Source organism: Meles meles, chromosome 4 (assembly GCF_922984935.1).
Source record: "Meles meles chromosome 4, mMelMel3.1 paternal haplotype, whole genome shotgun sequence".
In the NCBI taxonomy this organism is placed as follows: domain Eukaryota; kingdom Metazoa; phylum Chordata; class Mammalia; order Carnivora; family Mustelidae; genus Meles; species Meles meles.
This window is the reverse complement of record NC_060069.1, coordinates 23,590,600-23,615,534: the sequence shown is the minus strand read 5'-3', so window position 1 is coordinate 23,615,534 and position 24,935 is coordinate 23,590,600. Positions and strand designations below refer to the sequence as shown.

Sequence of the window (24,935 nt, the reverse complement as noted above, 5' to 3'; positions counted from 1 at the left end):
TTTTTAGATGTTAAAATTACCTATAATTCGTTTTCTTTCATGTGTTCAAAATTTCCTATAATCAACACATCTTAAACTGATGAAAGTAATCATTTTAAATTTAAAAAGCTTAATATAAACAACAAATATGAACAAAATTATTTTCCTTATAGTAGATTTGAATTATAAATTCAAAAGAAGGTAAAACAGAACCTAAAGGCAAGCCAATGTTCAATACAATGTTCAATACAAAATGAACAAATTTTTAGTATTTATTGTAATCAATTTCATTTACCTAGCAATGCTTTAACTATATACTTGTGCAATATTCTAAATTCAAGTCAATATTTTTGATAAATAATACTCAGTAAGGTTAAATCAGTCAATATCCTACTGGGAACATTTTCTTGATTTTTTCATTTTTGTTTTTGTTTTGGTATATACTGAAAAGAATTCTAAACTTAATGGTCAAAGACTGGAATTCAAGACTGTATCAGGCATCTTCCAACTGTGTAAATTTGGCTATCACTTAACATCTCTGAATCTCTCAATGTTGACCAAGTACAAAACTTTGTTACACATTCACACTTCTTCACAGGATTACTGTGATGGACCAATATAATTTTGGAACTTTGTGTAAAATTGTATAAAGAGAATTGTATTAGTTTGGTGACCTGAAATCTTTGGTTTTGGCACAGGCACCTGTAATTGCTAATGGCAAACCATAGTAAAAAAAAAATTTTTTTAAGTTTTAAATTTAATAAAGGAAAAGAAAACATTTCCTAGTATATTACCCAAAGATACCAAAGAAATGGATGCATTATCTTTCGCAAAATGAAAGATAAATATAATTCAATTGCATTACTTATATACCACATGGAGAAATGAGGTCCCTGTATAAGTTTATAGCTCAGATCATGACCAACATACATTAGATCATGAAAAAATGCTTGCCTCCAAGTCATTAGTATTTCGAAAGTCAAAGAATTAATCATCAGAAAAATCTATCACTAAGATTCAGATTCAAATGTGACTGCAGAAAGTCACACAGTATCTATCTAGCCAAGAATATGTAGCTCAAATTATAATTGATGGTAGTTTATTTTTATGAGACTTTAAATTTTGTAAATAGTCTTTGATTGAAAATAAGATGATTGCAATGTAGTATAATGACAGAATACAGTCACTGATGATAGTACATGAAATTTGACAACAAATTGAAATACTTGGACAAAGAACAGAGAAACACTCAAATACCTTGGCAACAGATATAATTATGATGATAAAATTATGTATCAAACTAATTCTTAAAGGACAAGTACGTATTTGTAAGTAGGAAGACTATGTAATATGCATATATATGTAAGTCTAAGAACATTAAAAAATTCTAAGAGCCACATAAAGCACTGGAATTAAGCATAGTTACCAATTAATGAGGGCAAATATTTAATCATACATATGCATAAAGCATTAGAGCTTAGTCATGTAGCAATTTTACACAGTACAAAAATGATTGAAGATGAAAGCAGAAAAAAATATGTAGGTAACGGCAATTGTCCAATTACTGGAATTTCTGCTCATAAACTATTATTACACTTTTATTATATCCAGTTATCTGGGGTCCTATCACATTTCGATGACAGTTTGGTGACTTCATTATTATACCTAATTCTTTCAATAAAAAAATGGCTATCCCAGTAATTGAGAATTAAAGTATATTTAACACAAAAACATAATACACATTTTCTTATTTTGTTTCATTTTGTTTCTTAGTGGCTCCCTCAGATTAACATTATCACCACTATACAAGGAATTTAGGTGAGATTTGTTTCACTTAGTATTGACTTTTGCTTGACATTTTATATTAATTAGGACATATCTCCCCCAACTCTAACTAGGATTGATACCGTAGTAAAAAGTAATAGAATCTAATGAAGAGAAAGCCAAAATATATAAGGATTTAAACGCAGAAAAATGGCATTTCAAACTCGTAGGGGAAAACAGAATTCATTGGTACTATGCTTAATGCACAAGCTCTATCTTAGTAGATGGTACCTTATTTAACAGAGTGTCTGGCGCATACTCAACAACCAGTAAAAAACATTATTGATTAATTCAGTGAAGAAAAATGTTCAAAAAAAATTTGTTAATTTTCAACCATGTAGAAATTTAAGACTATAAAGAAAAAAAATCAAAATAATGATTTTTTAAAAAATGGCAATTGTTATAACTCATTCAGCTTTGTTTAAGCTTTATTAAGAAAAACAAATAAGCAAAAGAAAACAAACAAAACAAACAAAAGAAGAAGAAACAAGATATTATGGAAAATTTGGGCTGATCCAAATACATGAAGATGAAAAAGTCTGTAAGAAAAAAAAAATACAATTAAAAAAATGAAAAAATAGGGAAATATGGCATATGTTAAGACAAGAGTTAGAATTTGACAAATCGGGAAAAAAAATTCTAAGCTAAATTAGCCAAGGATATCAATAGGTAAGTTACAAAATACATATAAGTGGTCAATAATCCTAAAAACAAGCTTACTAATCATGAATAAACGCAAAAGAACACCATAATGAAATGTCATTTTTAAAAAAGATTTTATTTATTTATTTGACAGAGAGAGATCACACGTAGGCAGAGAGGCAGGCAGAGAGAGATAGAGAGAGAGAGAGAGAAGGAAGCAGGCTCCCTGCCAAGCAGAGAGACCGATGCGGGACTCGATCCCAGGACCTACTAGGATCCTGACCTGAGTCAAAGGCAGAAGCTTAACCCATTGAGTCACCCAGGCACCTCTGAAATGACATTTTATTTGTTTAAGACTTTATTTATTTATTTGACAGAGAGAGAGAGCACAAGCAGGTAGAGCAGCAGGCAGAGAGAGAGGGAGAGGATGACTCCCCCACTGAGCAGGGAGTCCATTGTGGGGCTGGATCCCAGGATCCTGGGATCATGACCTGAGCTGAAAGCAGATGCTTAACTGACTGAGCCACCCAGGAGCCTCTGAAATGCCATTTTAAACTAAGGAATTGCCAAAAACTAAAATAAAAGGCAATAGTGAAGATGGAATCTTCCCAAAGGTGATCAGAATGCATTGACCAAAAACTAAAGCACACTATACTTTTACCCATTATTCCATATATATTTCAAATCACTTATCAAAAGTACACATTAATACTGATACACAAAATAGTTCTCTATAATATCTACAATAGAAAAATCTAGATGCCTATAGCAGATATAATTAATTGTTTTCCACATCCTATTCTCCCCTTCTTCATTTTGTAATAACACCACCATTCTCCTCCCCAGGTTTTATCAGATGACATTTTTATAAGGAAGGAAGTTGCCCTTTACATAAAGGGCAAGGACACGGTGCTCATGAAATAATTCCAATCACAAAAAAAGGGCAAAACCCTTGAAGATGGAAGAGAAATAATACAGAAGAAATCTGGATTTTTAGGGGACCTCACAGAGCAAGGACACTCATCACAGCCAGTCCACTGGCTTATCTCAGTGCTCTATCAAGAGAGAGAAATAAACCTCTATTGTATTCGAATGACTAAAGTTCTCTTTGTTCCAGCTGCTTAGTCTCTACCCTACTTAATACAATGTCCAACAGTATAGGATTACCTAAATAACTTCATTCATTTCACAGACACTAGCCAGCTACTGAAAATCATATTCCTAAAAATAAAAAATGTAAGAAATGGGGAATGCTTATGGTGTGGAGATTATTTATTAATCTGGGGAAAGCTGATTAGTAAATAACAGATATAATAAATATATTAATATCTCAAAGAGAAAGAATACAAGGTTAAAATAGAGAAGAGAAAAATGTAACAATAGTTCTAGATCTTTGGGAATACAGATCATTTATTTTCCTAATTTACTATGATGGCTTTGTATTCTTTTGATGGAATATAATAAAACTGGGGGAAATCTTCAAAAAAAGAATAAAATAAAATTTCTTTAAAAGAACTTAAAATGCTACAATTGAATGAGGAGGTGCTTATACCTGGATATTTAAAGAGTGAATCCAAAAGTATGAAACAGTTATATTGAACGGTAAAGTGCTTTCTTCGTAATGGGAGCTTAATACATGTTTATTAAATTGGACCCAAGAAAATACTTTTTCCATGAGACCATTTGGTAGCATTTTAACGAACTCTTATTAGAATAGCAGGTTAGAGTTTAGCTGCAGTTTCAAAAATTTGCCACAATTTACAACATATTCAGCAATAGTTCTAGGATTTTGCTACAATCTATTAATTTTTTTCATATTAAATAATTCCAGTAAGTACTTATTTATCCTTTTGTGTGGCTTAAAAAATGATGTGATACCCAACACCAAAAGTGTTGTGAATCACTCAGCTTGCTTGGGCAGAAGATTGAAACTTAACTGAATGCAGCCTTTGAAATGGCATCATGGAAAAGTGAACAAGTGAATACAAATGTAAAATAGCAATTCACATAATTTTGTAGGTAATACGGAATTACAAATTCAAAAATATAGGACAATCTGCTTTTTCATGCTGATTTCTTTACTACTATGCAACATTTTTCTATTGATTTATTTTATTTCATTTTTTAGTTATTTCAAATACAGGCAAAGGACAGGAAGTAGTAGACATTTTTGGAATTCATGTTTCCATGTAAACTTCCCAACCCAACTGAGCCTAAACATCTTAACATATATTTTAAATGTGTCAACCAATGACAGGTAAAATTCTCTGGGGATTCCATTCAACTTTTAAATGACCTGATTTTTCAGTGACTTTGATGATCAACAGAGACTAGAATGAATAAATTCTTACTTTCCCAAACACAAGACCAAAGATGAAGGTTTCATCAGCCTTTGTTCACATGACAGTCAGTTCAATTCTTTTTTTTTTAAGATTTTATTTATTTATTTGACAGACAGAGATCACAAGTAGGCAGAGAAGCAAGCGGTGGGGGGGGGGTGGGGGGGTGGGAAGCAGGCTCCCTGCTAAGCAGAGAGCCCGATGTGGGGCTCGATCCCAGAACCCTGAGATCATGACCTGAGCTGAAGGCAGAGGCTTTAACCCACTGAGCCACCCAGGTGCCCAACAGTCAGTTCAATTCTTAATGAGTCAGTTTAGACAAAGATGGATTCGTTGACCATCTCCAAGCAGAAATAGCTACAATTACAATGTCTCTAAATTCACCAGTAACATTACATGAATTTAACTGATAGGTCTCAAAACATAAAAACATGAAAGCAAATACCCTGAGGTGGGAATTTATCTTCTGGGAAAGATAAGGTGCCCCTTGAGGATGATTCTAGCATTCTTCTATTCCTTGCATCTCATATTTTAGATAAAAGTTTGAGGATTAATCTGGATTCCTGAAATCCCACCTTATTAAGCATGTCCTCCTTTGCCTGATCAATTCTTCAGGTTTCAGGACAAACTTCACTTGCTCAGGGAAGCCTCATGATTCCCTGCCTCTCCCACTCCGCAGTCCAGGTCAGATGTTCTGCCAAATGCTCCCTCATCACTCTACACGATTTCATCCTGGGCTTGGCACTACCACTTACCCATAACCTCTACTTAATCCCATGGAGAACGGAACGATTTCAATCTTGATCACTGTTTTATCCCCAGCAATTATCGCTATGCCTGGCAGAAAATAGGCACTCAATTGTCAGATGAATGAATGAACGAATGAATGAACAAATGAACAACTAATGCCAAACAAAGGAAAGGGTAATGCAGACCCACCATTTCTGTATCACATATCCTTGTCTTGTTTATGACATTTTGAACAATAAGAAGAAAAAGAGACAGTGTACTTTTTGCTAATTTTCCAAAAGTGCATCAACTACTCCTAACCCATAAGAAAGGGCTTCTTCTCTTGGCTGTGCATTGGAGCTCTGTCAGCTAACATCTCTGAGCACTGAATGTAGATGAAATATTTCCATAGAGCATGCATATAAGAATATGTAGTAACATAGCTTACATTATTTTCTAGATGTCAAAACCATCTCCACATAAAAGCAAATTTCTACAGATTCAATCTGAAGTAAATTCAGGTAATAATGAAAAGTTAGGTGAACTTAGTTGCAGATTTGAACCGTGACTATTACTATCACTTTTCCCAACCACCAGCTGGGTTCCCTGAAATCAGAAAATCTAGTAGAACAAGAAAGATGTACTGAGACCCAAGTGCCAACAGTTGCCTTTGGCTCAATCACAGGTTTGAGATCATAAATTTGTACTGCTCATCCAATTTCCCCATTACAAAATTTACAGACTATTTCTTCTTTATATTCCAAACACTTTGCCACCCAACTGTGGTCCCCATCTGGCTGTAGCTCTCTCTGTATCAGTCCTGATTTTCTGGTTGATGATTCTACTATGGAAATAGTTTTTGAACAAAATGTTACAGAAAACAATCTCAGCTGCTGAAGAAATAGATTCTAAAATATCCTGTTTTAAATTTGTCTACCTTAAAAATCCAGAAAAATGGAAGCTTAATTTCCAGTATCTAAGAAAATTCAAGATAATTATATTTTTAAATAACAATCGAGAAGTGTTGAGTTCAAAATCCAGTGTATTTTTTTTTTTTTTAAGAAGTGGGAGAGAGGCAGAAGAATGGCATTTAGGCTTGATGTTTAGTGTTAATGGTTTATTATAGTCCTCGCTCGCTGCCCAGTCTCTATCATTCCACCAAGCTGGTGTGATTGAAGGGATGTGAATATTTGCTAACACTGCTAAGTTAAGTATGCATATTTTAATGATGCTTTTAGAATACACTTATAAGAGGCTCCAAAGAAAAAGATCTTATTACATTCTACTTGAGACAATTGAAAACTTCAAATATATTGGAATCTTATTGGTAGAAAAAGCTCTCAAAAATGAGGCCAAGTCTGCACATGAAATAAGAAGAGGAAAATTGAGACAAGTACCCAGATCTTTAAGGATAAGAGAAATATCTAAGCCTTTAAATGTCTACCCACTAAAGCAAAGGCTTGCTTTTCTTTCTCTCTCTCTCTCTCTCTCTCTCTCTCTCTCTCTCTCTTTCCCCCCCCCCCCTATTTTCTTTTTCTTTCTTCAGGTATGAAACATAGAGATAATTGTGGCAAGTTCCTGTTTCAGCAAACCTGTGTTAAAACAAACATAAATATCTGACATTTCAAGTCCAATTGCTACTTGTATTTTGCGGTTCTTGTCGGGAGGGAGCAGGTAATGAGAGTAGGAGCTTCTGGTCTCCCTTATTGCCTACGTATGGCAATACTAAGGAGCTCTGGGCTAAGAAGGCAAAGGGAGACAGCTTATAGTGGCAGAGGATCTTACTCCAAGCCTTGGGCAGTGGCTTTGGGAGATTTAGATGCTAATTTGAGCTTTCCTGTTATACCTGCATTCAGACCTGTTTCTTAGTTACTAAGCAAATGCTTTACTTATGCCTCCAAGTCTTCATCATACTAATGGTACCTAGACTGCTGCCTGGTGGTGAAGAGTATATTATAAAATAACATAAGCAAAACACTTAGTCTTGTACCCATAGATGGCATGGGTTTGATCAACAGGAACTTGGAGCTAGTTTGCAATGGGGTCCAGTAGTACTTCCAATCCTATATATGTATGCATAAATAAGTGCTTTTTCATAGTCCTAAAGTACAAATATACCAGCTTTTGGGACCAGCTAACCCTGTATCATAGAAACAAGACTGAGAACCTTTGTCAGCCTCGCACTCCTATGTCAAGTGACCTCTGTCCCTTTCGTTTATAGCACATTCAATGCAGCACATTCAATACACCCAATGTAAAATGCAGTTCTGTCTGCTGCAAATACTTGGAAGGATGTTTAATTTTTGTTGAATATAAATTTAAATTTCATTATGATTTGATTTCTCAGCAGCCATCACCACCTTTGTGATCTGAGTATAGTCTAATCGATGATTGTTTTCCAAATGTAATACAACATTATGACAAATTTAATAATTTCTGAAGATTAATATAATAATTAACATTAATTTTGATCAAGACCATTCCTGAGTGAAAAAAAAATTCACTGATTAGCTGTTAAGAGATTTAGGTTTAAATTCCAGCTGTGTGATCTGAATAAAGCATTGGGTCTTTCTTTATACAATGGGCATGTCATCACCGTCTCCACTTCCTTCGTCCATATATTGTGTTGTTCTTGCGAAAGAAAACAGGTGCAGGTACCCTGTGACATGTAGGAACATTAGTACATGAATGAACAAATGGAACAAAAATGATAGTAGCAGCCTCAAAGTTAAATCTAGACTCCTCCAGTCTTTCTACATCCTTTGTAGTAAGTACTAACAGAGCATCCTGGGGGAGAGCGTGAGGAGGCAGAAGACCCTACATCTACATCTATGCATAGCAAGAAGGAAAGCAGCAGATCTAGGACCTACTGGCTCTAAGTTCCACCTCAGAGGCATGACCCAGGGAGGTTCATGCCACACTCAATGACATTCCTTTCCTCCACAAAGGTAAAAGCTTCGGGAGATGGGGGGTGGGTGGGTGTCTTTTGATTAGAACCCACCCTTCAGTAGCCATGCATATGGCTCAAGGAAGGGCCCCACAAGTCGCTTACTCTGGCTCCCTGGAAACTTCTGTGGCTTTCATCAGAGTTTGGAAAGTGAAACAAGGCCAGACATCGTTCCAGGGCCAAAATGGTTCGGAAACAAAAATACGCCGTGCAGCAAAACCCACCTAAGCCAAGGCAGCTGAATAAGCACCCAGCTCACAGCACAGGAAACCAGGCTGCCCTGTAAATAAAATTAACGTAATGAGACTCTGTCGCCATCCCATGTCTGAGCTGAAAAGTGATTTCTGCCAAGCCCTGAATCCAATCAGATAATCATGTCTTTGAATAAGCATAAGACTTTGAGCTAGAGACTTTTCAATGGAAATTTGGAGCACCCGTGCACCAAAATATTTTCTTTAGGATCGATCTCCCTGAAGAATTGTAGCACTGAGAGCATTTTCCCATTCTGTGATTCTAGTAGCTTGTTACTTGCCGCAAACTATTTTAACTAAGGAATGGCCTTAAGAGTGAACATGTACCTAAGGGAGGCAGGAAGGGAAGGAAGGAGACAGAGAGAAAGACAGAAAACAGGAAGAGACAGAAAGACAGAGAGGGGAAAAAAAGAGGTTTTCACTGTCCAAAGTACTTTTCTTTCAGCCCCTAAACTAATAAAGAATGAATGGTTTAGATACCCATCTCTATTCACTTTGCAAGAGAGTATCCCATGAGAGTGGCTAGCAAAAAAAAAAAAAAAAAAAAAAAAAAAGGAAAGCAAATTCACTCATAGAAACAAGAAGAGCAAAGAAAATTGTTACAGATCTGTCACAGCCTTATCTCAATAAGCCTGGCTGTGTGTTTCGGTACTTGGTTGAATTAATACATCCCATTAAGTAACCTTGCTGCCTCCTGTAGCCTGCTCAGTGAACAAGAGAAGCAATCAACGGCAGGTGACAATACTGTGTGAGTTCCTTGTTGCTGAATCAATGACTAATCCTACCTGGCTGGAACAAATAGAATGGTAGGAAATCTGCTCTGACTGCAGAATGCCTTCTAACATATTTGCATTGAAAAAACTTTTAATGATACGCTCAGCCATGGTAGTCAGCATTCTGTAGAAATACATCAGATTAGCTAGTTGATCCGCTACGGATTGATTAATTCATCCCTGCTCCATATATATCCCTCTGAATGTGTTCTTATATAACTTTGTGTTTCACTAGGCTGTGGATCTTCTCTTCCTTTGGTTACCCTCTAAGGAAACAGGTCAGGACTCTAACCATTGTGAACTCCCAAGAGTGGTCCCGGTTGATTGTCTTAGGTGAGACCTAGAGACATTTTAGGGGTGCTGAAAGGATGATGGTTGGGAACATGACAAATTGAGACTCATCTGAGTACATAATTTTAAAAATTTAGCTTTTGGAAGAAGTCCTGAAAGTTTAGAAAGTTAACGTGGAAACAAGCTGAATAGAAGAAATTAGCAAAAAAAAAAAAAAAAAAAAAAAGCCTGATTTTCTTTTTGTGTGTAGCTGTTTTGTCTTGTTTTGGTTTTGGTTTTTTAAAAGCAAGTTATAAAAGGAAATTCCTGAAGTAGCTACTCCTAGGTGATTGGAGGAGGAGAGTGGAATGAACTGAATTCTTGAGTATTCAAAGTAAACCTCACTACTCTATAGTGATATGAGGTGCCATGGTGAACATCTGTGCTTGAATCCCCATGATAAATAACTGAATCTCTCACACCCCACTTCCCTCATCCATAACATGGGAACGCTATCTATCAGAATTTTCCTGAGGATTCAGTGAGGTAAAGCACATTAATGACTGTGAATATGTCTCACAAAGGGTTAATACTCGATAAACATGGACATAATTATAGTGTTCATGCAGACTGTAAACTTGACAAACAACATTACCCACAAGCCTCGGCTGTGAAAGTTTGTGTGAACACAATCTGTGTGCCACCTAGAAGCAGAATTTAATTCAGATACAAAATCCATTCTAGTTATTTAAAAGCATACTAAAATGTAATTACTTAAAAAGTTTTTATTCATTGCCAAAGTCGAGTCTGAAGGGACTTAAAAATTAAAATATTTGAAGGATGACTGAACGAAGCAACCATCATAAGTAGAGATAGGCCCTGATGCATGTACAGTGGACCCCTGAACCATGTGGGGGGTTTGGGGCACTGAACCTCATGGAGCTGAAATTATAATGTGTAACTTCTGACTCCCCCAAAACTTAATTATTAATAGCCAATTGTGGACCAGAAGCCTTAGCAATAACATACAGTTGATTAACACATTTTGTATGTTTTACGTATTAAATACTATATTCTTACAATAAAGCTAGAGAAAAATATTAAGGAAATCATAAGGAAGAGCTGGTGCAACCACTCTGGAAAACAGCATGGAGGTTCCTCAAAATGTTGAAAATAGAACTACCCTATGACCCAGCAATTGCACTACTGGGTATTTACCCTAAAGATACAAACATAGTGATCCGAAGGGGCACGTGTACCCGAATGTTTATAGCAGCAATGTCTACAATAGCCAGACTATGGAAAGAACCTAGATGTCCATCAACAGATGAATGGATAAAGAAGATGTGGTATATATACACAATGGAATACTATGCAGCCATCAAAAGAAATGAAATCTTGCCATTTGCGACGACGTGGATGGAACTAGAGCGTATCATGCTTAGTGAAATAAGTCAATCGGAGAAAGACAATTATCATATGATCTCCCTGATATGAGGACATGGAGAAGCAACATGGGGAGGTAGGGGGATAGGAGAAGAATAAATGAAACAAGATGGGACTGGGAGGGAGACAAACCATAAATGACTCTTAATCTCACAAAACAAACTGGGGGTTGATGGGGGATTGGGATTGGGATTGGGAGAGGGGGAGCGGGCTATGGACATTGGGGAGGGGAGGCGAACCATAAGAGACTATGGACTCTGAAAAACAACCTGAGGGTTTTGAAGGGTCAGGTGGGAGGTTGGGGCAACCTGAGGGTTTTGAAGGGTCAGGGGTGGGAGGTTGGGGGAACAGGTGGTGGGTAATGGGGAGGGCACGTTTTGCATGGAGCACTGGGTGTTGTGCAAAAAGAATGAATACTGTTACGCTGAAAAAATAAATAAAATGGAAAAAAAAAAAAAAAGAAAATCCATATCCAGTGGCATACTGTATTGATTTTAAAAAGTCACATATAAGTGGCCCTGTGCAGTTCAAATCCATGCTATTCAAGGATCAACTGTATACATCACAGATAATGTCCCTCTCAGCTAAGTCCTCTGTCAAAGCTGAATGCATTTCTTCTCCTCCCCATAGCTTCTGTTTACGGTCTTTGTCAAGGCATTTTACAATATAAGGGTGATTTTTCAAGATATTAAAATTTAGTTTTTGAAGTTAAAAGCAGAATCTACAAACTCAGACCACCTTAAGAGCTGAAGTCTTTAGACTACCATTCAATTCAACTTCCACTCCATGTAAAAGTCGTTACCTGGAGAGTTGTCAGTTACACATCTGAACACTAACCATTACAAGAGCTCATTGCCTCCTAAGGCTTTCCACTCCAACTTCACATGGTTCTCGTAGTTTGAAAAGTTCTTCATGCTAAATTGCATTCTGTATCCTTGTAACTATTTCTACCACGTGCTAAAACAATGCAAAATTAATCTATTTATCTATTTTCTCTTCTACCTAAAACCCTTTAAATGAAGATTGTTTTCAGCGTGGCCCCAAAAATCTTTCTCCCATAAGCCAAACATCTACAGTACCATCAGAGAGCTACTTTTTTTAATTTCATGGAAATTAAAAATTGTGTTTTAATTTCATGGAAATTCTCTGATCACTCTCCTCTTGGCTTATCAATGAAGCACCTAATAGATAACAATACTCTGATGTGAACTGAGAAGCACAATTTGGGACAAGTGCATCAGCTTCCTTGGAACTGACAATAACCTGCTATTAATACAGTTCAAAAAGAAATTCGAGTGTTTAATAGCTGCACCATTTCGTTTCCTTGTAGGAGATTTGGTTTGTATAAAAACCTGCTCATGTTTATTTTAACAGCAGTCCGGATAGGTCTCCATCTCTGTTCTTTATTTTCTAACCTAAACAATTGAATTTGAATTTAATCATGTTCAGTGAGGTTGGGTGGGTTTTGGCTGTTTGTTCCAACTGGCCTACATCATCCTGAATTCCAAATTTATTATGCGTTCTTCGGGTTTCAGGTATTTGCACAGCTTCTCAGTCCACATCCAAGTCGCTAACCAGCTTTGTGAGAGGGACAGACACAGTGAGGTTGGGACTTCCTAAGCCGGCCTCTCCGAGTAATACCTGATGACTGTGCTCTTTATTAAGAGCTTTCCGATTTGTCAACAGGAGATCAGTAAAAACTGTCAAATGTCTTGCTCAAACTAATGAAGACCTGGATATTTTTAAAATATCATTCAACTTAGACTCTTAATCTCACAAAACAAACTGAGGGTTGTTCGGGGGAGGGGTGTAGGGAGAGGGTGGTGGGGTTATGGACATTGGGGAAGGAATCTGCTATGGTGAGAGCTGTGAAGTGTGTAAACCTGGCGATTCACAGACCTGTACCCCTGGGGCTAATAAAAAAAAGTTAATTAAAAAATATATATATCACTCCATTTAGAAGTCAAATAATTAATGTATTAAAAAACAAACCAAGGGTAACTTGAGTGCCTGCCCTTTTGAAACACGATTTGAAATCTAGCAACTGCTGCCCCTTTTCTGTGAATTCACCCATCATTTGTTATTGATATGCCTGTTTTACCCAAAAATTGGTGTCAAATGTATGAGTCTGTCACATCCATAACCCATTTCTCTTTCCTTTTTTTTTTTTTTGGTAAATTTCATAGTATATTTTCCTCAAGGATCCTGCTTACTTCTTCTTATCTGCTCTTCAAGTTTATCCCTTTCTCCAGAGAAAATTGGGCTTGATATTAGAAGTCATTTGAAGTCTCTGGGTATCTTCTTAATGTCATCTTTCATTTTCTGGAATAACACTATAGAATATATTGTAAATATATAATATTTTTATATATCTACATTGTTTATATTTATATTCTATATAATAATTCTAATATATTCTCATTACCATTTATTCTACTTCCCAGTTTGCCAAAAAAGTCAAATATAAAATTTCAAGGAGTTTCTTAAAAAAGGAACAAATGGGAAAACCTTGTATGTTCTTTTTAAAAAAAGAAAATTTATTTTTTTTATTCCCCAACAAGATAAAAAGTTTTATCTTTTTCATGCCATTTCTTAGCATTATTCTGTGTTTCCCAAAATACCAGTTCTGCCTCCTTTTGATGTGAATATAGCTACATTATGATTTGGGAAGGGAGGAGGAGGAGGCCAGGGGAGAGTCTTTTTCCAAGACTGAAATACTTACAGAATTTTAAGTTCTTAACAAAATTCTTACATATGCCTCTTTCTATCTTTTAAAAACTTTTAGTATTTTTTTCTTTTAGAAGTTATATTTTATATTTTTGCATTTATTTCTAATTTTAAAAAATGAGTTATACTCTGTAGAAATTCTTAAAGGAAAATTATATAAGAAAGCAAAAATATATATTCCTATATGTACACACATCCATATGTATGTACACACACACATACATATATTTTTCAACTTTAGACTACATCATATGATTTTCCTATGTTAATAGCAATTATTTGATACATTCTACCACATGGACATTCTCCTAATGTTGAACATTTAACTTTTTGCCAAGTTGTACTATTATAAATAATGCTGTAGTAAAAATATTTTATATTAATCATTTTCCCTATTTCTAATTATACCCATGTTAAAATAGCATTGTCCTAGCAAGAATAGCACTGTTTAAATACTATATTGTAGGATTTAATTTTTATTTGTAGGAAGAACATTTTTTAATGTTCTTTCCAAAAAGGGCTTTTATATGTGGGTGGCAAATTTCTGAATTCTTACTCATAAAATAATATAGGGTTTATATTAATTTCATTATGAAAAGTAAACTGGTTTCACAAAATTTTTGGATTATAATTCTTTTCCTTCAATGTTGGTATATGTTGTGTCATTGGTTTCAGGAACATCCTATTAAAGTCTGAGGACACTTGATTTCTTTTCTTTCATAGATACATTGGGATATATATATATTTTTTTCTTCTATTTAAAATATTGCCAAGATACAGGGCGTTTAGGGGCACCTGAGTGGCTCAACCAGTTGAGCATCTGACTCTTGGTTTCACCTCAGGTCATGATCTCAGGGCTGTGGGATCCAACCCTGCCTAGGGCTCCTCCTCAGCAGGGAATCTGCTTAAGATTCTTTCCCTCTCCCTCCCCCGATCATGCTTTCTCTCTCTCTAATAAATAAATAAAATATTTAAAGTAAAGATACAATATGGGGCGCCTGGATGGCTCAGTGGGTTAAAGCCTCTGCCTTCCGCTCACGTCATGATCCCAGGGTCCTGGGATCTAGCCCCACATCGGGCTCTCTGCTCGGTGGGGAGCCTGCTTCCCTTCCTCTCTCTCTGTCTGCCTCTCTGCCTACTTGTGATCTCTGTCAAATAAATAAATAAATAAAATCTTTTTAAAATAAATGAATGAAGATACAGTATGTTTAGAACTTCCCCAAAATAGTCTTTTTCCATGTACATTTCCAGGATCATTTTCTTTTCCTATCCAGAATGCTTCCTATATCTTGGGCTTTATCTTAGGATGTTGTTTCCAGTGGCCCTTGATTATGCCTCAAGAAAACTAATATTTATGCTTTCCATTTGAGACATTTTAAACTTTTTGTTTTATTCCTCTTTGCTCAAGCATTCTATAGTTTGTTATTTTCCTCCATATCCCTAATTTAATATACATCATTTTTCATATACAGATATATGTTGAGGGAAGGAGAGGAAAGTTGCCATCCCTTTCTGCTAACCAGATAAGATTTTAATTAAAAACTGCAAAAATATTTTTTAAATCTAAGTATATCAATGGCATCTCCATTAAACACATTAATACCTTTCCTCAGATTATTCACAGTCATCTGGCCAGAAATGCATTAAGGAAATTCTCTACCCCTTGAACCATGTATAATTTTATATTATCTGTCCCTGAAAGCACATTCTTCTGGATTCTCATTTCTAAGAGAGAAGATTCATGGCTGTTCCATGTCATATCTAGCACCAATACCTAACATGGTACCAGGCTTACAATACATACTCAAAATCTCTATGTGACTGACATATTTACTCTGCATAAAAAAAATATGTACTTGAATTCCACAATACTCTTAAGTCGTCTCTGTTCATGTCATTCATCCCTTCTGGGGTTGTGATTTCTGACTTAACTAGATGCCAGAAGAGCCATTGGTTAGAGCTAACTAAGCATTCTAGGAAGAACAGTCTTTGTCCTCAAGAAGACCACTAACCATTAGGTAAACAAACAAATAAATTAAAGACAGAGAAAACCTGGGGCTGGGTAGATCATAAAATGTGAACAGAAATCACCTCTCCCCATCCCCCTGCAAAAAAGAGCACCTACAGGAGCTCAGGGAAGGAAACTCTCCTTATAAGCTTAAAGGGAGGCTCTAGGCTTAATACTCTTTTGAGCTACAAAAACATCCTGAACACTTCCTTTTCAGTCTTTATCACACACACTTGAAAAGCTCTTAATCCCCATTTGTTTGACCAGAATATTCAGTTTATCTGTTCTCCCTATCTTGGTGAAGTTCAAAATATGTTTGTTTTCCTCAGTGCCAAAACGAGTATTTTACCACCTAATAAGAGGTTGTTACATGCTCACAAAATACAGTATGTATTAAGGCAAGAGAACCATCTCTCAAGTGATCTTTGTTTTGATCTGTAGAGGATTCATAGCTGAATTTAGGGAAACGTTCTTTCCCCAAGTAATTGCAATATCCATCTAATTCTAGCAGAAACAAACTCTTGTCATTCTGCTTATTCACACACCTACGTGAGCAAATGTAATTTCCTTGAGATAAAGTATGTTGGCTGAATTGGTAAGAAAGAAATAGGAAAAGTAATTATTCCAAAAAAAAAAAAAAAAGGAACAAAAGAACCCTAGGCTTGCTTATTAATTGTTTGGTACAGAGCCATGTTTTCAGTTGGAGAGCTTGTGTAGGTGTGTATCTTATGCCTGGCTGGGAAAGAAATAAGAAGAAACACACAACTTATGGAGGTATAAATACATGGGATTTTCTTTTGGCCAGTTACTATAACATGTAATGGTAGCTTTATACATATTCTTCCATAAATGTGATATGACGGTAAATCAACTTTTTTTTTCTTTTTAAAGAGTTTATTTATTTATTTGACAGACGGAGATCACAAGTAGGCAGAGAGGCAGGCAGAGAGAGAGAGAGGAGGAAGCTCCCTGCTGAGAAGAGAGCCCGATGCGGGGCTCTACCCCAGGACCCTGGGATCATGACCTGAGCCAAAGGCAGAGGCTTTAACCCACTGAGCCACCCAGGTGCCCCATTGTTGGTTTTTTTTGTTTTGTTTTGTTTTGTTTTTTAACCAGTAGGCACAAGATAGTCAGCAAGGATGAAAACATGACCTTCCATGATTTGCAAAATGTATCTCTGGCTGTTCAGTTTCTGCCCCACGTGCTACCTTTGAAGAATTTCTCACTTTATAGGACCTAGAGGGAAAGAGAAATTGCTCCAACGACAGAAGATACAGAAGACTCACTTTCCCAGCTCCCTTTGCAATTGTAGAGAAAGCATGAGACCTACGTTGTATTGGACATGTGCAGGTCCAGGGCATGAAGTCTAGAGTGGATCACCAGCAGCATCCAGCGACAGTGGCGGTGACAGGTCATGACGGTGCTCTGACACTCAGTGGCGACAGCCTAAGTGTCTTCAGTGGCCCGATTCAGTGGCAAGGCTTGATTGGGTTATCTAGACTCCATTTACTTCTGCCTTTTTGCCAACCTGGTTTTCCATCCTTCTAGGCAATCCAGTGAGCTGCCAACTATAGCCTCTTCCTGCTTAAAATACCCACAAATAATTTTTATTCCTTGTCACCAAGAACCCCACGAATACAATGGTCTTACCAATGATACTCATGTCCGAGGTTCTATTACTGCGTCCAACCCACTGGATGGCAATTCACTTTTTTACATACCTGATTCTCTTCTGTGAAGTCCTCCAGGACAGGCATAACTTTGTAGAGGGTTTTATGTTTTTTCTACCACCCATAGCTTTAGTCTATTGCACGATTCCTAATATATAGTAGGCACTTCAAAATGTGTATGAAAGTGAATAGTGCCATTAAAATCCTTTTATTGTTTCCCAGACAGATAATCCATTTCATCCTTTTAAATTAAAATGACCACATACTCTCCCATGCCTATGCTTGGAAAGATTGTGTTATTTGCTTCTGAGTTTGTCTTCTTTACCAGGTTATTAGCTTTGGTACAAAGACCAAGTCTTAGTTAAATCTGGATTCAGTATCTGATGAATAAATTATTAGTGAACATGAACACAGCTAACAAATAGGGAGCCATGACTAGAAATCACGTCCACCAGCGAGCTCCTGCCCCGGCCACTTTCCACGCTCTGAAGCAGCAACACAGCCAGCGCAAGTATATCATCACCTTGGCCTTTCAGCTCTTAGAAGAAATCCTCCTATAAAACACACACACCGGTTCCCTGAGGAAACCAAACAGGCCCCAAGGAAAAAGGAAGGAGACTAACGAAGCTTAGAGTGTCTGATTCTAGAAAAAAATGGTTCAAACTATAAGGTCTGTAACAAAACAATGATCATTAGCCATATAACAATGCCTAATGCATTATAACTTGTGTATGGATTATCTCTACTGCTCTTCTTAGCATACTTAGGAAAGATAAGTATTTTTACCATCCTAACGTACATATTAGAATACGCACTGTGGATTATTCCCTCCAACACATCCTCCTAGACTGTTATCTGTTCAAGCAGCAAAGACACTAAGGTTGTACCACATGGATTATAAGGAAGATATTTACTTCAATATCCCTCTTGAGCTGACGGTCTCTGCTGGGCTGTCTTGAATGTTTATTCAACCCATCCACAGTGTGGCATAGTGCAAGGAGGGCCAGTTTTGTAGCCAAAAGCGCTGGCTGCGCCCCTCACTTCCTGTGTAACCCTGGGCAAGTCAGCGAACTTCACTTTCCCTTGGTTTTCCTCTTCTACAAATTCCCTTGTGGGAATTTATTAGGTTCTAAGTAGATTATTTTATACTTTTACTATACGAAGCACTTAACAGGTGGCCACAGAAGGGAATGGTTGTCATTACTGTGATTTTTGTCAGGTGTTGTGCTCAGTACTTTACCCAAGTTATTTTATTCAGTAGGTACAAATAAGGCTCTATTTTTATCCCCATTTTACTGATGGGGAAACTGAGGCTCCGAGAAGTTAATAACTTGTATCAGATCTCTCAGTCCGGGATGTGAAGTGAAATTTCTCTGACGCTCAAGACCGCCCACCTAACTAGCACATGCCACTTCTTTTGCCATTATATGCCTCCTGCCTTCGCGACGTACTTCCACTTCCTGCAGATGGATGGATCCACTTCCTGCAGATGGATGGATCCACTTCCTGCAGATGGATGGATCCACTTCCTGCAGATGGATGGATCCACTTCCTGCAGATGGATGGATCCACTTCCTGCAGATGGATGGATCCACTTCCTGCAGATGGATGGATCCACTTCCTGCAGATGGATGGATCCACTTCCTGCAGATGGATGGATCCACTTCCTGCAGATGGATGGATCCACTGCACCACAGATAATGAAGTTGCCTTCCAGCCCGCCACTTCATTACTCACGAAGCTGACTCACAGCCCTCCACCGCACCTCGTCTCCCCCATCGGCCCACACCACCCCTGCTCTCACACTGAGCACAAACGCAGTCTCCTTTGGCCCTGTGAGGAGTACGACAGAACCTCCAGTGTATTTATCAGAAGAGCCTTAAGCTTTTAATAAATGGCCATTTCAGAAATACAATTTCAGAGATCTCTGGGAGGCTATAATTGGAGACGGTATTGTCACTAGTGGCGATGGAAAGCTGCCTGCATTTGTTTCTCTGTCCTCTTGCGTTCCCTTCAGGTACCACATAAAAGCAGTAAAAAATAGCTTAGCCATGCCGAGAGCTCCTGAAGGGTAAGCCGTTTCTTTGTCTCTCCCTGCTACAAGGTTGAGGCCATCCTTAAAACGGAAATGCCTACTGTAATGACTCACTGGTGGCTTCCTAATGGCCTGTTTTAGTTGTTAAATGTCTCATTTTACCTGATAAATCATTGTACCATTGCATCAGTTGTGTGTCACTAGGCTAAAAACACACCTTTGCTGCTGATCTTTCCAGAAACAACCCCACCCACACACAGTGCCTGTTCTTTATTCTGCATCCTACAGAGGCAGACCTACCTCCTGCAGACCTACCTACAGACTCCAAGCTCCTTAGGGTGGGAACGTTTTTGCTATTTGTTCAACACGATTCATTCCATGAGAAAGCCCTGTGTACCTTAAGAGTAGAACATAAATAAAGCTACCTGAGAGCCAAAGCAAGAGAGAGCCTAGAAACTGTCATGTTTGGGGAAATTAGAGATATAACTGATGAATCTGAACATGATATTAATTTTAAATGAAAAATAAGGGTGTATTCTCAAACTGATAATTCACTCTAGGAGAGGTACTATTCTCTTCAATGCAAATGGTTCAAAGGCTTTTCATAAGTAAACAAAATGATATGCAAAATAATAACTTATATGAAAAGAATATTTTCAAACTTAGAGTATCTTTGCCTTTGGACTGAAATTCTGTGGCTCCAATAAGATGATCTTTATGGAAACTTCTGATGATTGAGGGGAAGTAATAAGCAAAATATTATCTATGAATTTTTAAAGCTATTTCAAATGGTGTGTCTTGTTCCCCTATGACAGTTCCTATACCGAAAACTGTAAATAAAATTTCTTAGATTTGAAGGACCTTGTACTAGTCATGAGAAAAAAAGAAATCAGGTAGTATATACATATGATGGGCTATATTCGTCTAGTATTAAGATAAAATGGGTCATGCTACAGTAATGAACCAGTCCTACACCTCCCTGACTTAATACATATTGTTTCCTCATCAAAATTCTTGTGGCTCCATTGTTTTTCCAAAGTAGGACCCTTTTAAGTATTGACTCATGGTTCAGTTACTTCCATCTCGTAACTATACCATCTAGAACACACAGCTTTCAGGGTTGCCACGGCAGGTAAAGAGAAAGTTGGAAAATGACACAGTAGATTTTCACTGTTATTATGGGCTGAGCTTCTCTCCTCGAAATTCGCATGTTGAAGCTCTAACCATCAATGGGACTATATTTGGAGACCTTTTATTTGGACCTTTGTGGGGGTAAGTGATATTAAATGAGGTCATAAGGATAGGATCCTACTCGGATAGAGATGGTGCCCTTATAAGAAGAGACACCGGAGCTCATACTCTGTCTCTCTCCTTCCATGCACATACAGAGAAAAGGCCATGTGAGGACATAGCACGCAGGTAGCAGTCCATAAGCCAGGAAAAGAGCTCTCACCAGAAACCAAGCTTGCCAGTACCTTTCACCACAATGGTGAAAAAACGCATCTGTTATTGAAGTCACCCCAGTCTGTGGTATTTTGTTATGACAGCCTGCACTGACTGATACAATCGCCTTTGCTCAAATGTGACATATGTCTTCTCTGATCACAGACCCCTGGTGAGAACTAGGCAAATAGCTCTGTCTGACTACATGGGGGCTACAAAGTTCTGTTTCTCATACCCACAAGAGGAAAAGGAACCTCAAGACTAGTGAGCACTAGTAATGCCCATACCTCCACACACCCTTCCCCCCAAAGACATGAGAGCTAAACAAACTCTGAGCTGGGGAGGAAGACAGACAGGATTTCAGAAAAATAAGGAGAGCAAGAACCAGTAACAAATTAGTGTCATTTCCATCTCTCTTAGATTTAGCTGCAAAAGACAGAAGGTATATGAAATGAGTCCTCTTGAAATTATGGATAATTCAGAGAGGAGATGGCCTGACTGGCTTCTATTCCAGAAATTTCTGAAAGCAGAAGATTCCCCAAAGCACCATGGAAGCAACTGGATGACATCTTGGGGAACTTGGATACAACTACCAACCCCAGCATTGGGTTCCCAATGGCTTACAGGGGTTTTGGTAAAAGACTGAAGCAGAAATTCAAAAAGTCCAGAGGCAGAGTTAGCTGGTAGCCCAGAAGTTTCACTGGTAAAGAGAGGAACAGCTACTTAATGCTATGTTCTGCAAGACAGTGTTAACAGTAGGAGATGCTGACACAGAACTGGGATTTATGGCTTCAATAAGGACAAAAGGATTGCACAAGAGCAGAGGTCATGTGGCATTACTTAACCGACAGAGGCAAGATGGATGAAAATACTGTCAGGAAAAGCAAAGCCAAAGTGGCAACCAGGGTATCTTGACCCGCAAAGATCTGTAACTACAGCTAATAGACCGTGGTATTCCTAGGAACAGGATAGATGTCTAATAGTCTGTGGCATGTCAGGATATCCTCTCCTAGGTAAAGAAGAGTTGTCATGCCTCATACCCCATAGCTCTAAAAGAGATGTACAGCATTTGGTAGGTCTATTTGAACTTTAGAGGCAACTTATATCATACTTGGGAATATTGCTCTGGGCCATCGATCAGGTGACTCAGAAAGGTACTAGTTTTAATGGCGTTCAGAGTAAGAGAAGATTCAGCAGCAGATCCAGCACCCATTGCAAGTTGTCCTAGAACTCGGGCCATATGACCCAGCATATTTAATAGTGCTAGAGGTATACTTATTGAACAAAAATGCAGAATACTGTCCCTGACAAGCCTGAAGAGAAGAATCAAGTGCATATCCTTCAAGTTCTAGAATAAGGCCAGGCCTTTTGTAGGAGAATACTATTCACCATGTGAAAATCTGTTCTTGGAGTGCTAAGGAGCTCTAGTAGAATCTTAAGAGCCTGACTTGAGGATACCAAATAATTATATGTCTGGAATTGCCCATTGTGAGCCAATATTATCAGATCCATCAAATCATAATGTTGGATGGCTATAAGCAGCAATCCATCATATGATGGAAATGGCACATCCAGGTCTTAAAGGCATACATAACTTACATAAAGAAGTGACCCAGACTCCTAGAGCTGTTAGGTCATCCTGATGCATCTCTCTCAACTCATATCTTATAGCTACAGGGGAACACAGATACTATGATCAACTACTAGAGAAGAAAAACACCTAGGGCTTAGTTCCCTGATGGATTGACTCTACATGTTGGTGCTGGCTGAGAATGATGCCACACAGAAGCTCCAGTCATAAGTGACCTTGATTGAAAGTGGTAAAGTGAGAGGGGCCTGGGTGGCTCAGTCAGTAAACATCTGACTCTTGATTTTGGCTCAGGTCATGATTTCAGGGTTGTGAGGTTAAGTCCCATGTTCAGCTCCATGCTCAGTGTGGAGTCTGCTTGAGAGTCTCTCTCTCTGCTTCTGTCCCTCCCCTGGCTTGAGCTCATTCACTCTCACTCTCTCTCTCTCTCAAAATAAATAGATCAAATCTTAATATAAAAAAAAAAAGAAACAAACAACAAACAAAAGGGTGAACTGAAATCCTTCTAGTAGACAAAGGTGAGAATAGAACATGTGGTCATTCACTTTGTATGAAAGAAGAAATGACCTGTCCTGGAATGTAGAATAACCTAAATTATGGGCATTACTGAATGGCTTATCTTATAGGTCAGCTGCCTGAAAGGAATAAGGTCAGAGACCAAAAAAAAAAAAAAAAAAAATGTGAAGAGGCTTATATGTGAACCTACCAGAGAAGATACAAAACACGCTCTTATTTGTGCTTCATATTATAGCTCATTACAAAGTACCCACTGCCTCCAGAGGTGGAGAAAAGGCCCTTACACAGTTGCTATGGTGATATGAATGAAGGGTATACATGAGCCAAACAGCATGGGATACCTCTTACAAAGGTCATTGCCAAATCCCAAGCTTGCCAAGAGCAGAGTCTGATGCTGAACTCTAAATATGGCATTATCTTCTGAGAAGATCAGCCAACCACTCACTGGCAGATTAATTTATTAGACAACTCCTACCTGGAGTATTGCTTGCTGGAAATGATACCTACTACAGATATGGGATTGTCTCCCTGGCCTACAGTACTTCCATCAGCATCTCCCTGCAAAAATTTACAGAACACCTAATTTAGATAAATTTACCCTACCGTTCATCAAAATGGACCCCTTTTATGGCTATGAAGGTACAATTATGGGTATTTGATCACTTGACCCAATAGTCCTACCATATATCACACTACTCAAAAGCAATCAGCCTAATGGCATTAAGAAATAGCTCACTGAAGTCTCAAATAAGGTCCACCTCAGGCACAACATCCTTTGGGTTTGGGACACTGTGCTCTGGGACTTAGAACTGAAGCAATGGCTGATACACACGTTGCTATGTCTCTAAAAGCCAGAACTAACTGGCTAGAAAAATAAGGAATAAGATAGACGATGTTTGTCACGTCCAGTTCCCAGTTTGGGGAATTTGCTCTTCTTGTCCCTAAAACTTAAGGCTCCGCTAGATTGGATTCCATTGAACCTGAACTTACAACTACCACCTTGCCATTTAGGGCTCCTCATGACAGGAGAACATCAAGCAAGGAAAGGGATTACTATATTGACAGTTGTAATTGATCCTGTTACCATGAGGAGGTATGGTTGCTACTATACAATGACAGACTAGAAGGAGTACACATGGTACCTATGGGATTCTCTGGGGCATCTCTTAGTGTTTCTGGTAATAACCATAAATGGGAAATTGTAGAAAAACATGGTCAACAAAGGTAGAACAACTGAAGACTCACATCCTCAAAGATGAAGTTCCAAGTTAACTCTACCAGGCCAGAACCTTGTCTGCACTGAAGTGCTGAGTAAAGCTGAGGGAAATAGACAATGAGAGATGGAGAAAGGAGATGAGATGCAGAGGCAAGCAGTAGCTGAAGCTTACTCCACTAACCTTCAAGTTCGAGTCTTTTGTAGATTTGGGAGGTGAAATGCCTCAGCCGATTCACCATATTGAATAGTTTTTGTACCCTAATTCACATCTTCACTCACATCATTTACTGCAACCATTCATCCTACCACAAGTTTCTAACTAGAAGCTTCTACCTGAAGTTGTATATTATAGTACTTTTCTTCAGCTGTATTGCTGCTTTTCTGACTCTGCAGGGTGGGGTATCTCACTTAGGGTGAGATATCTCACTTAGGGTAGGGTAACTCACTTAGCACTCATATACGGAAATTCTGAGATGGGCAAGAAGTTACCACTTTACATGGAAACTACTGACTGACGGGGAATGGAAGTTGA

The 24,935-nt window shown here is 37.9% G+C and overlaps 1 protein-coding gene across 1 annotated transcript in view; it reads right to left on the bottom strand.

Annotated features, from left to right (window-relative positions):
- Nucleotides 1–8,096: 8,096 nt before the first annotated feature.
- The window catches only part of LOC123940656 (tyrosine-protein phosphatase non-receptor type 23-like), a 316,762-nt gene continuing 299,923 nt past the window's right edge, over nucleotides 8,097–24,935 (bottom strand). The window contains exons 5-6 of the mRNA XM_046003638.1: nucleotides 8,685–8,740; nucleotides 8,097–8,172 (exon numbers count right to left, since the gene is read on the bottom strand). Coding sequence (XP_045859594.1) covers nucleotides 8,106–8,172; nucleotides 8,685–8,740 — 123 coding nt within the window. The 3' untranslated portion in view covers nucleotides 8,097–8,105. The remainder of the gene's footprint in view (nucleotides 8,173–8,684; nucleotides 8,741–24,935) is intronic.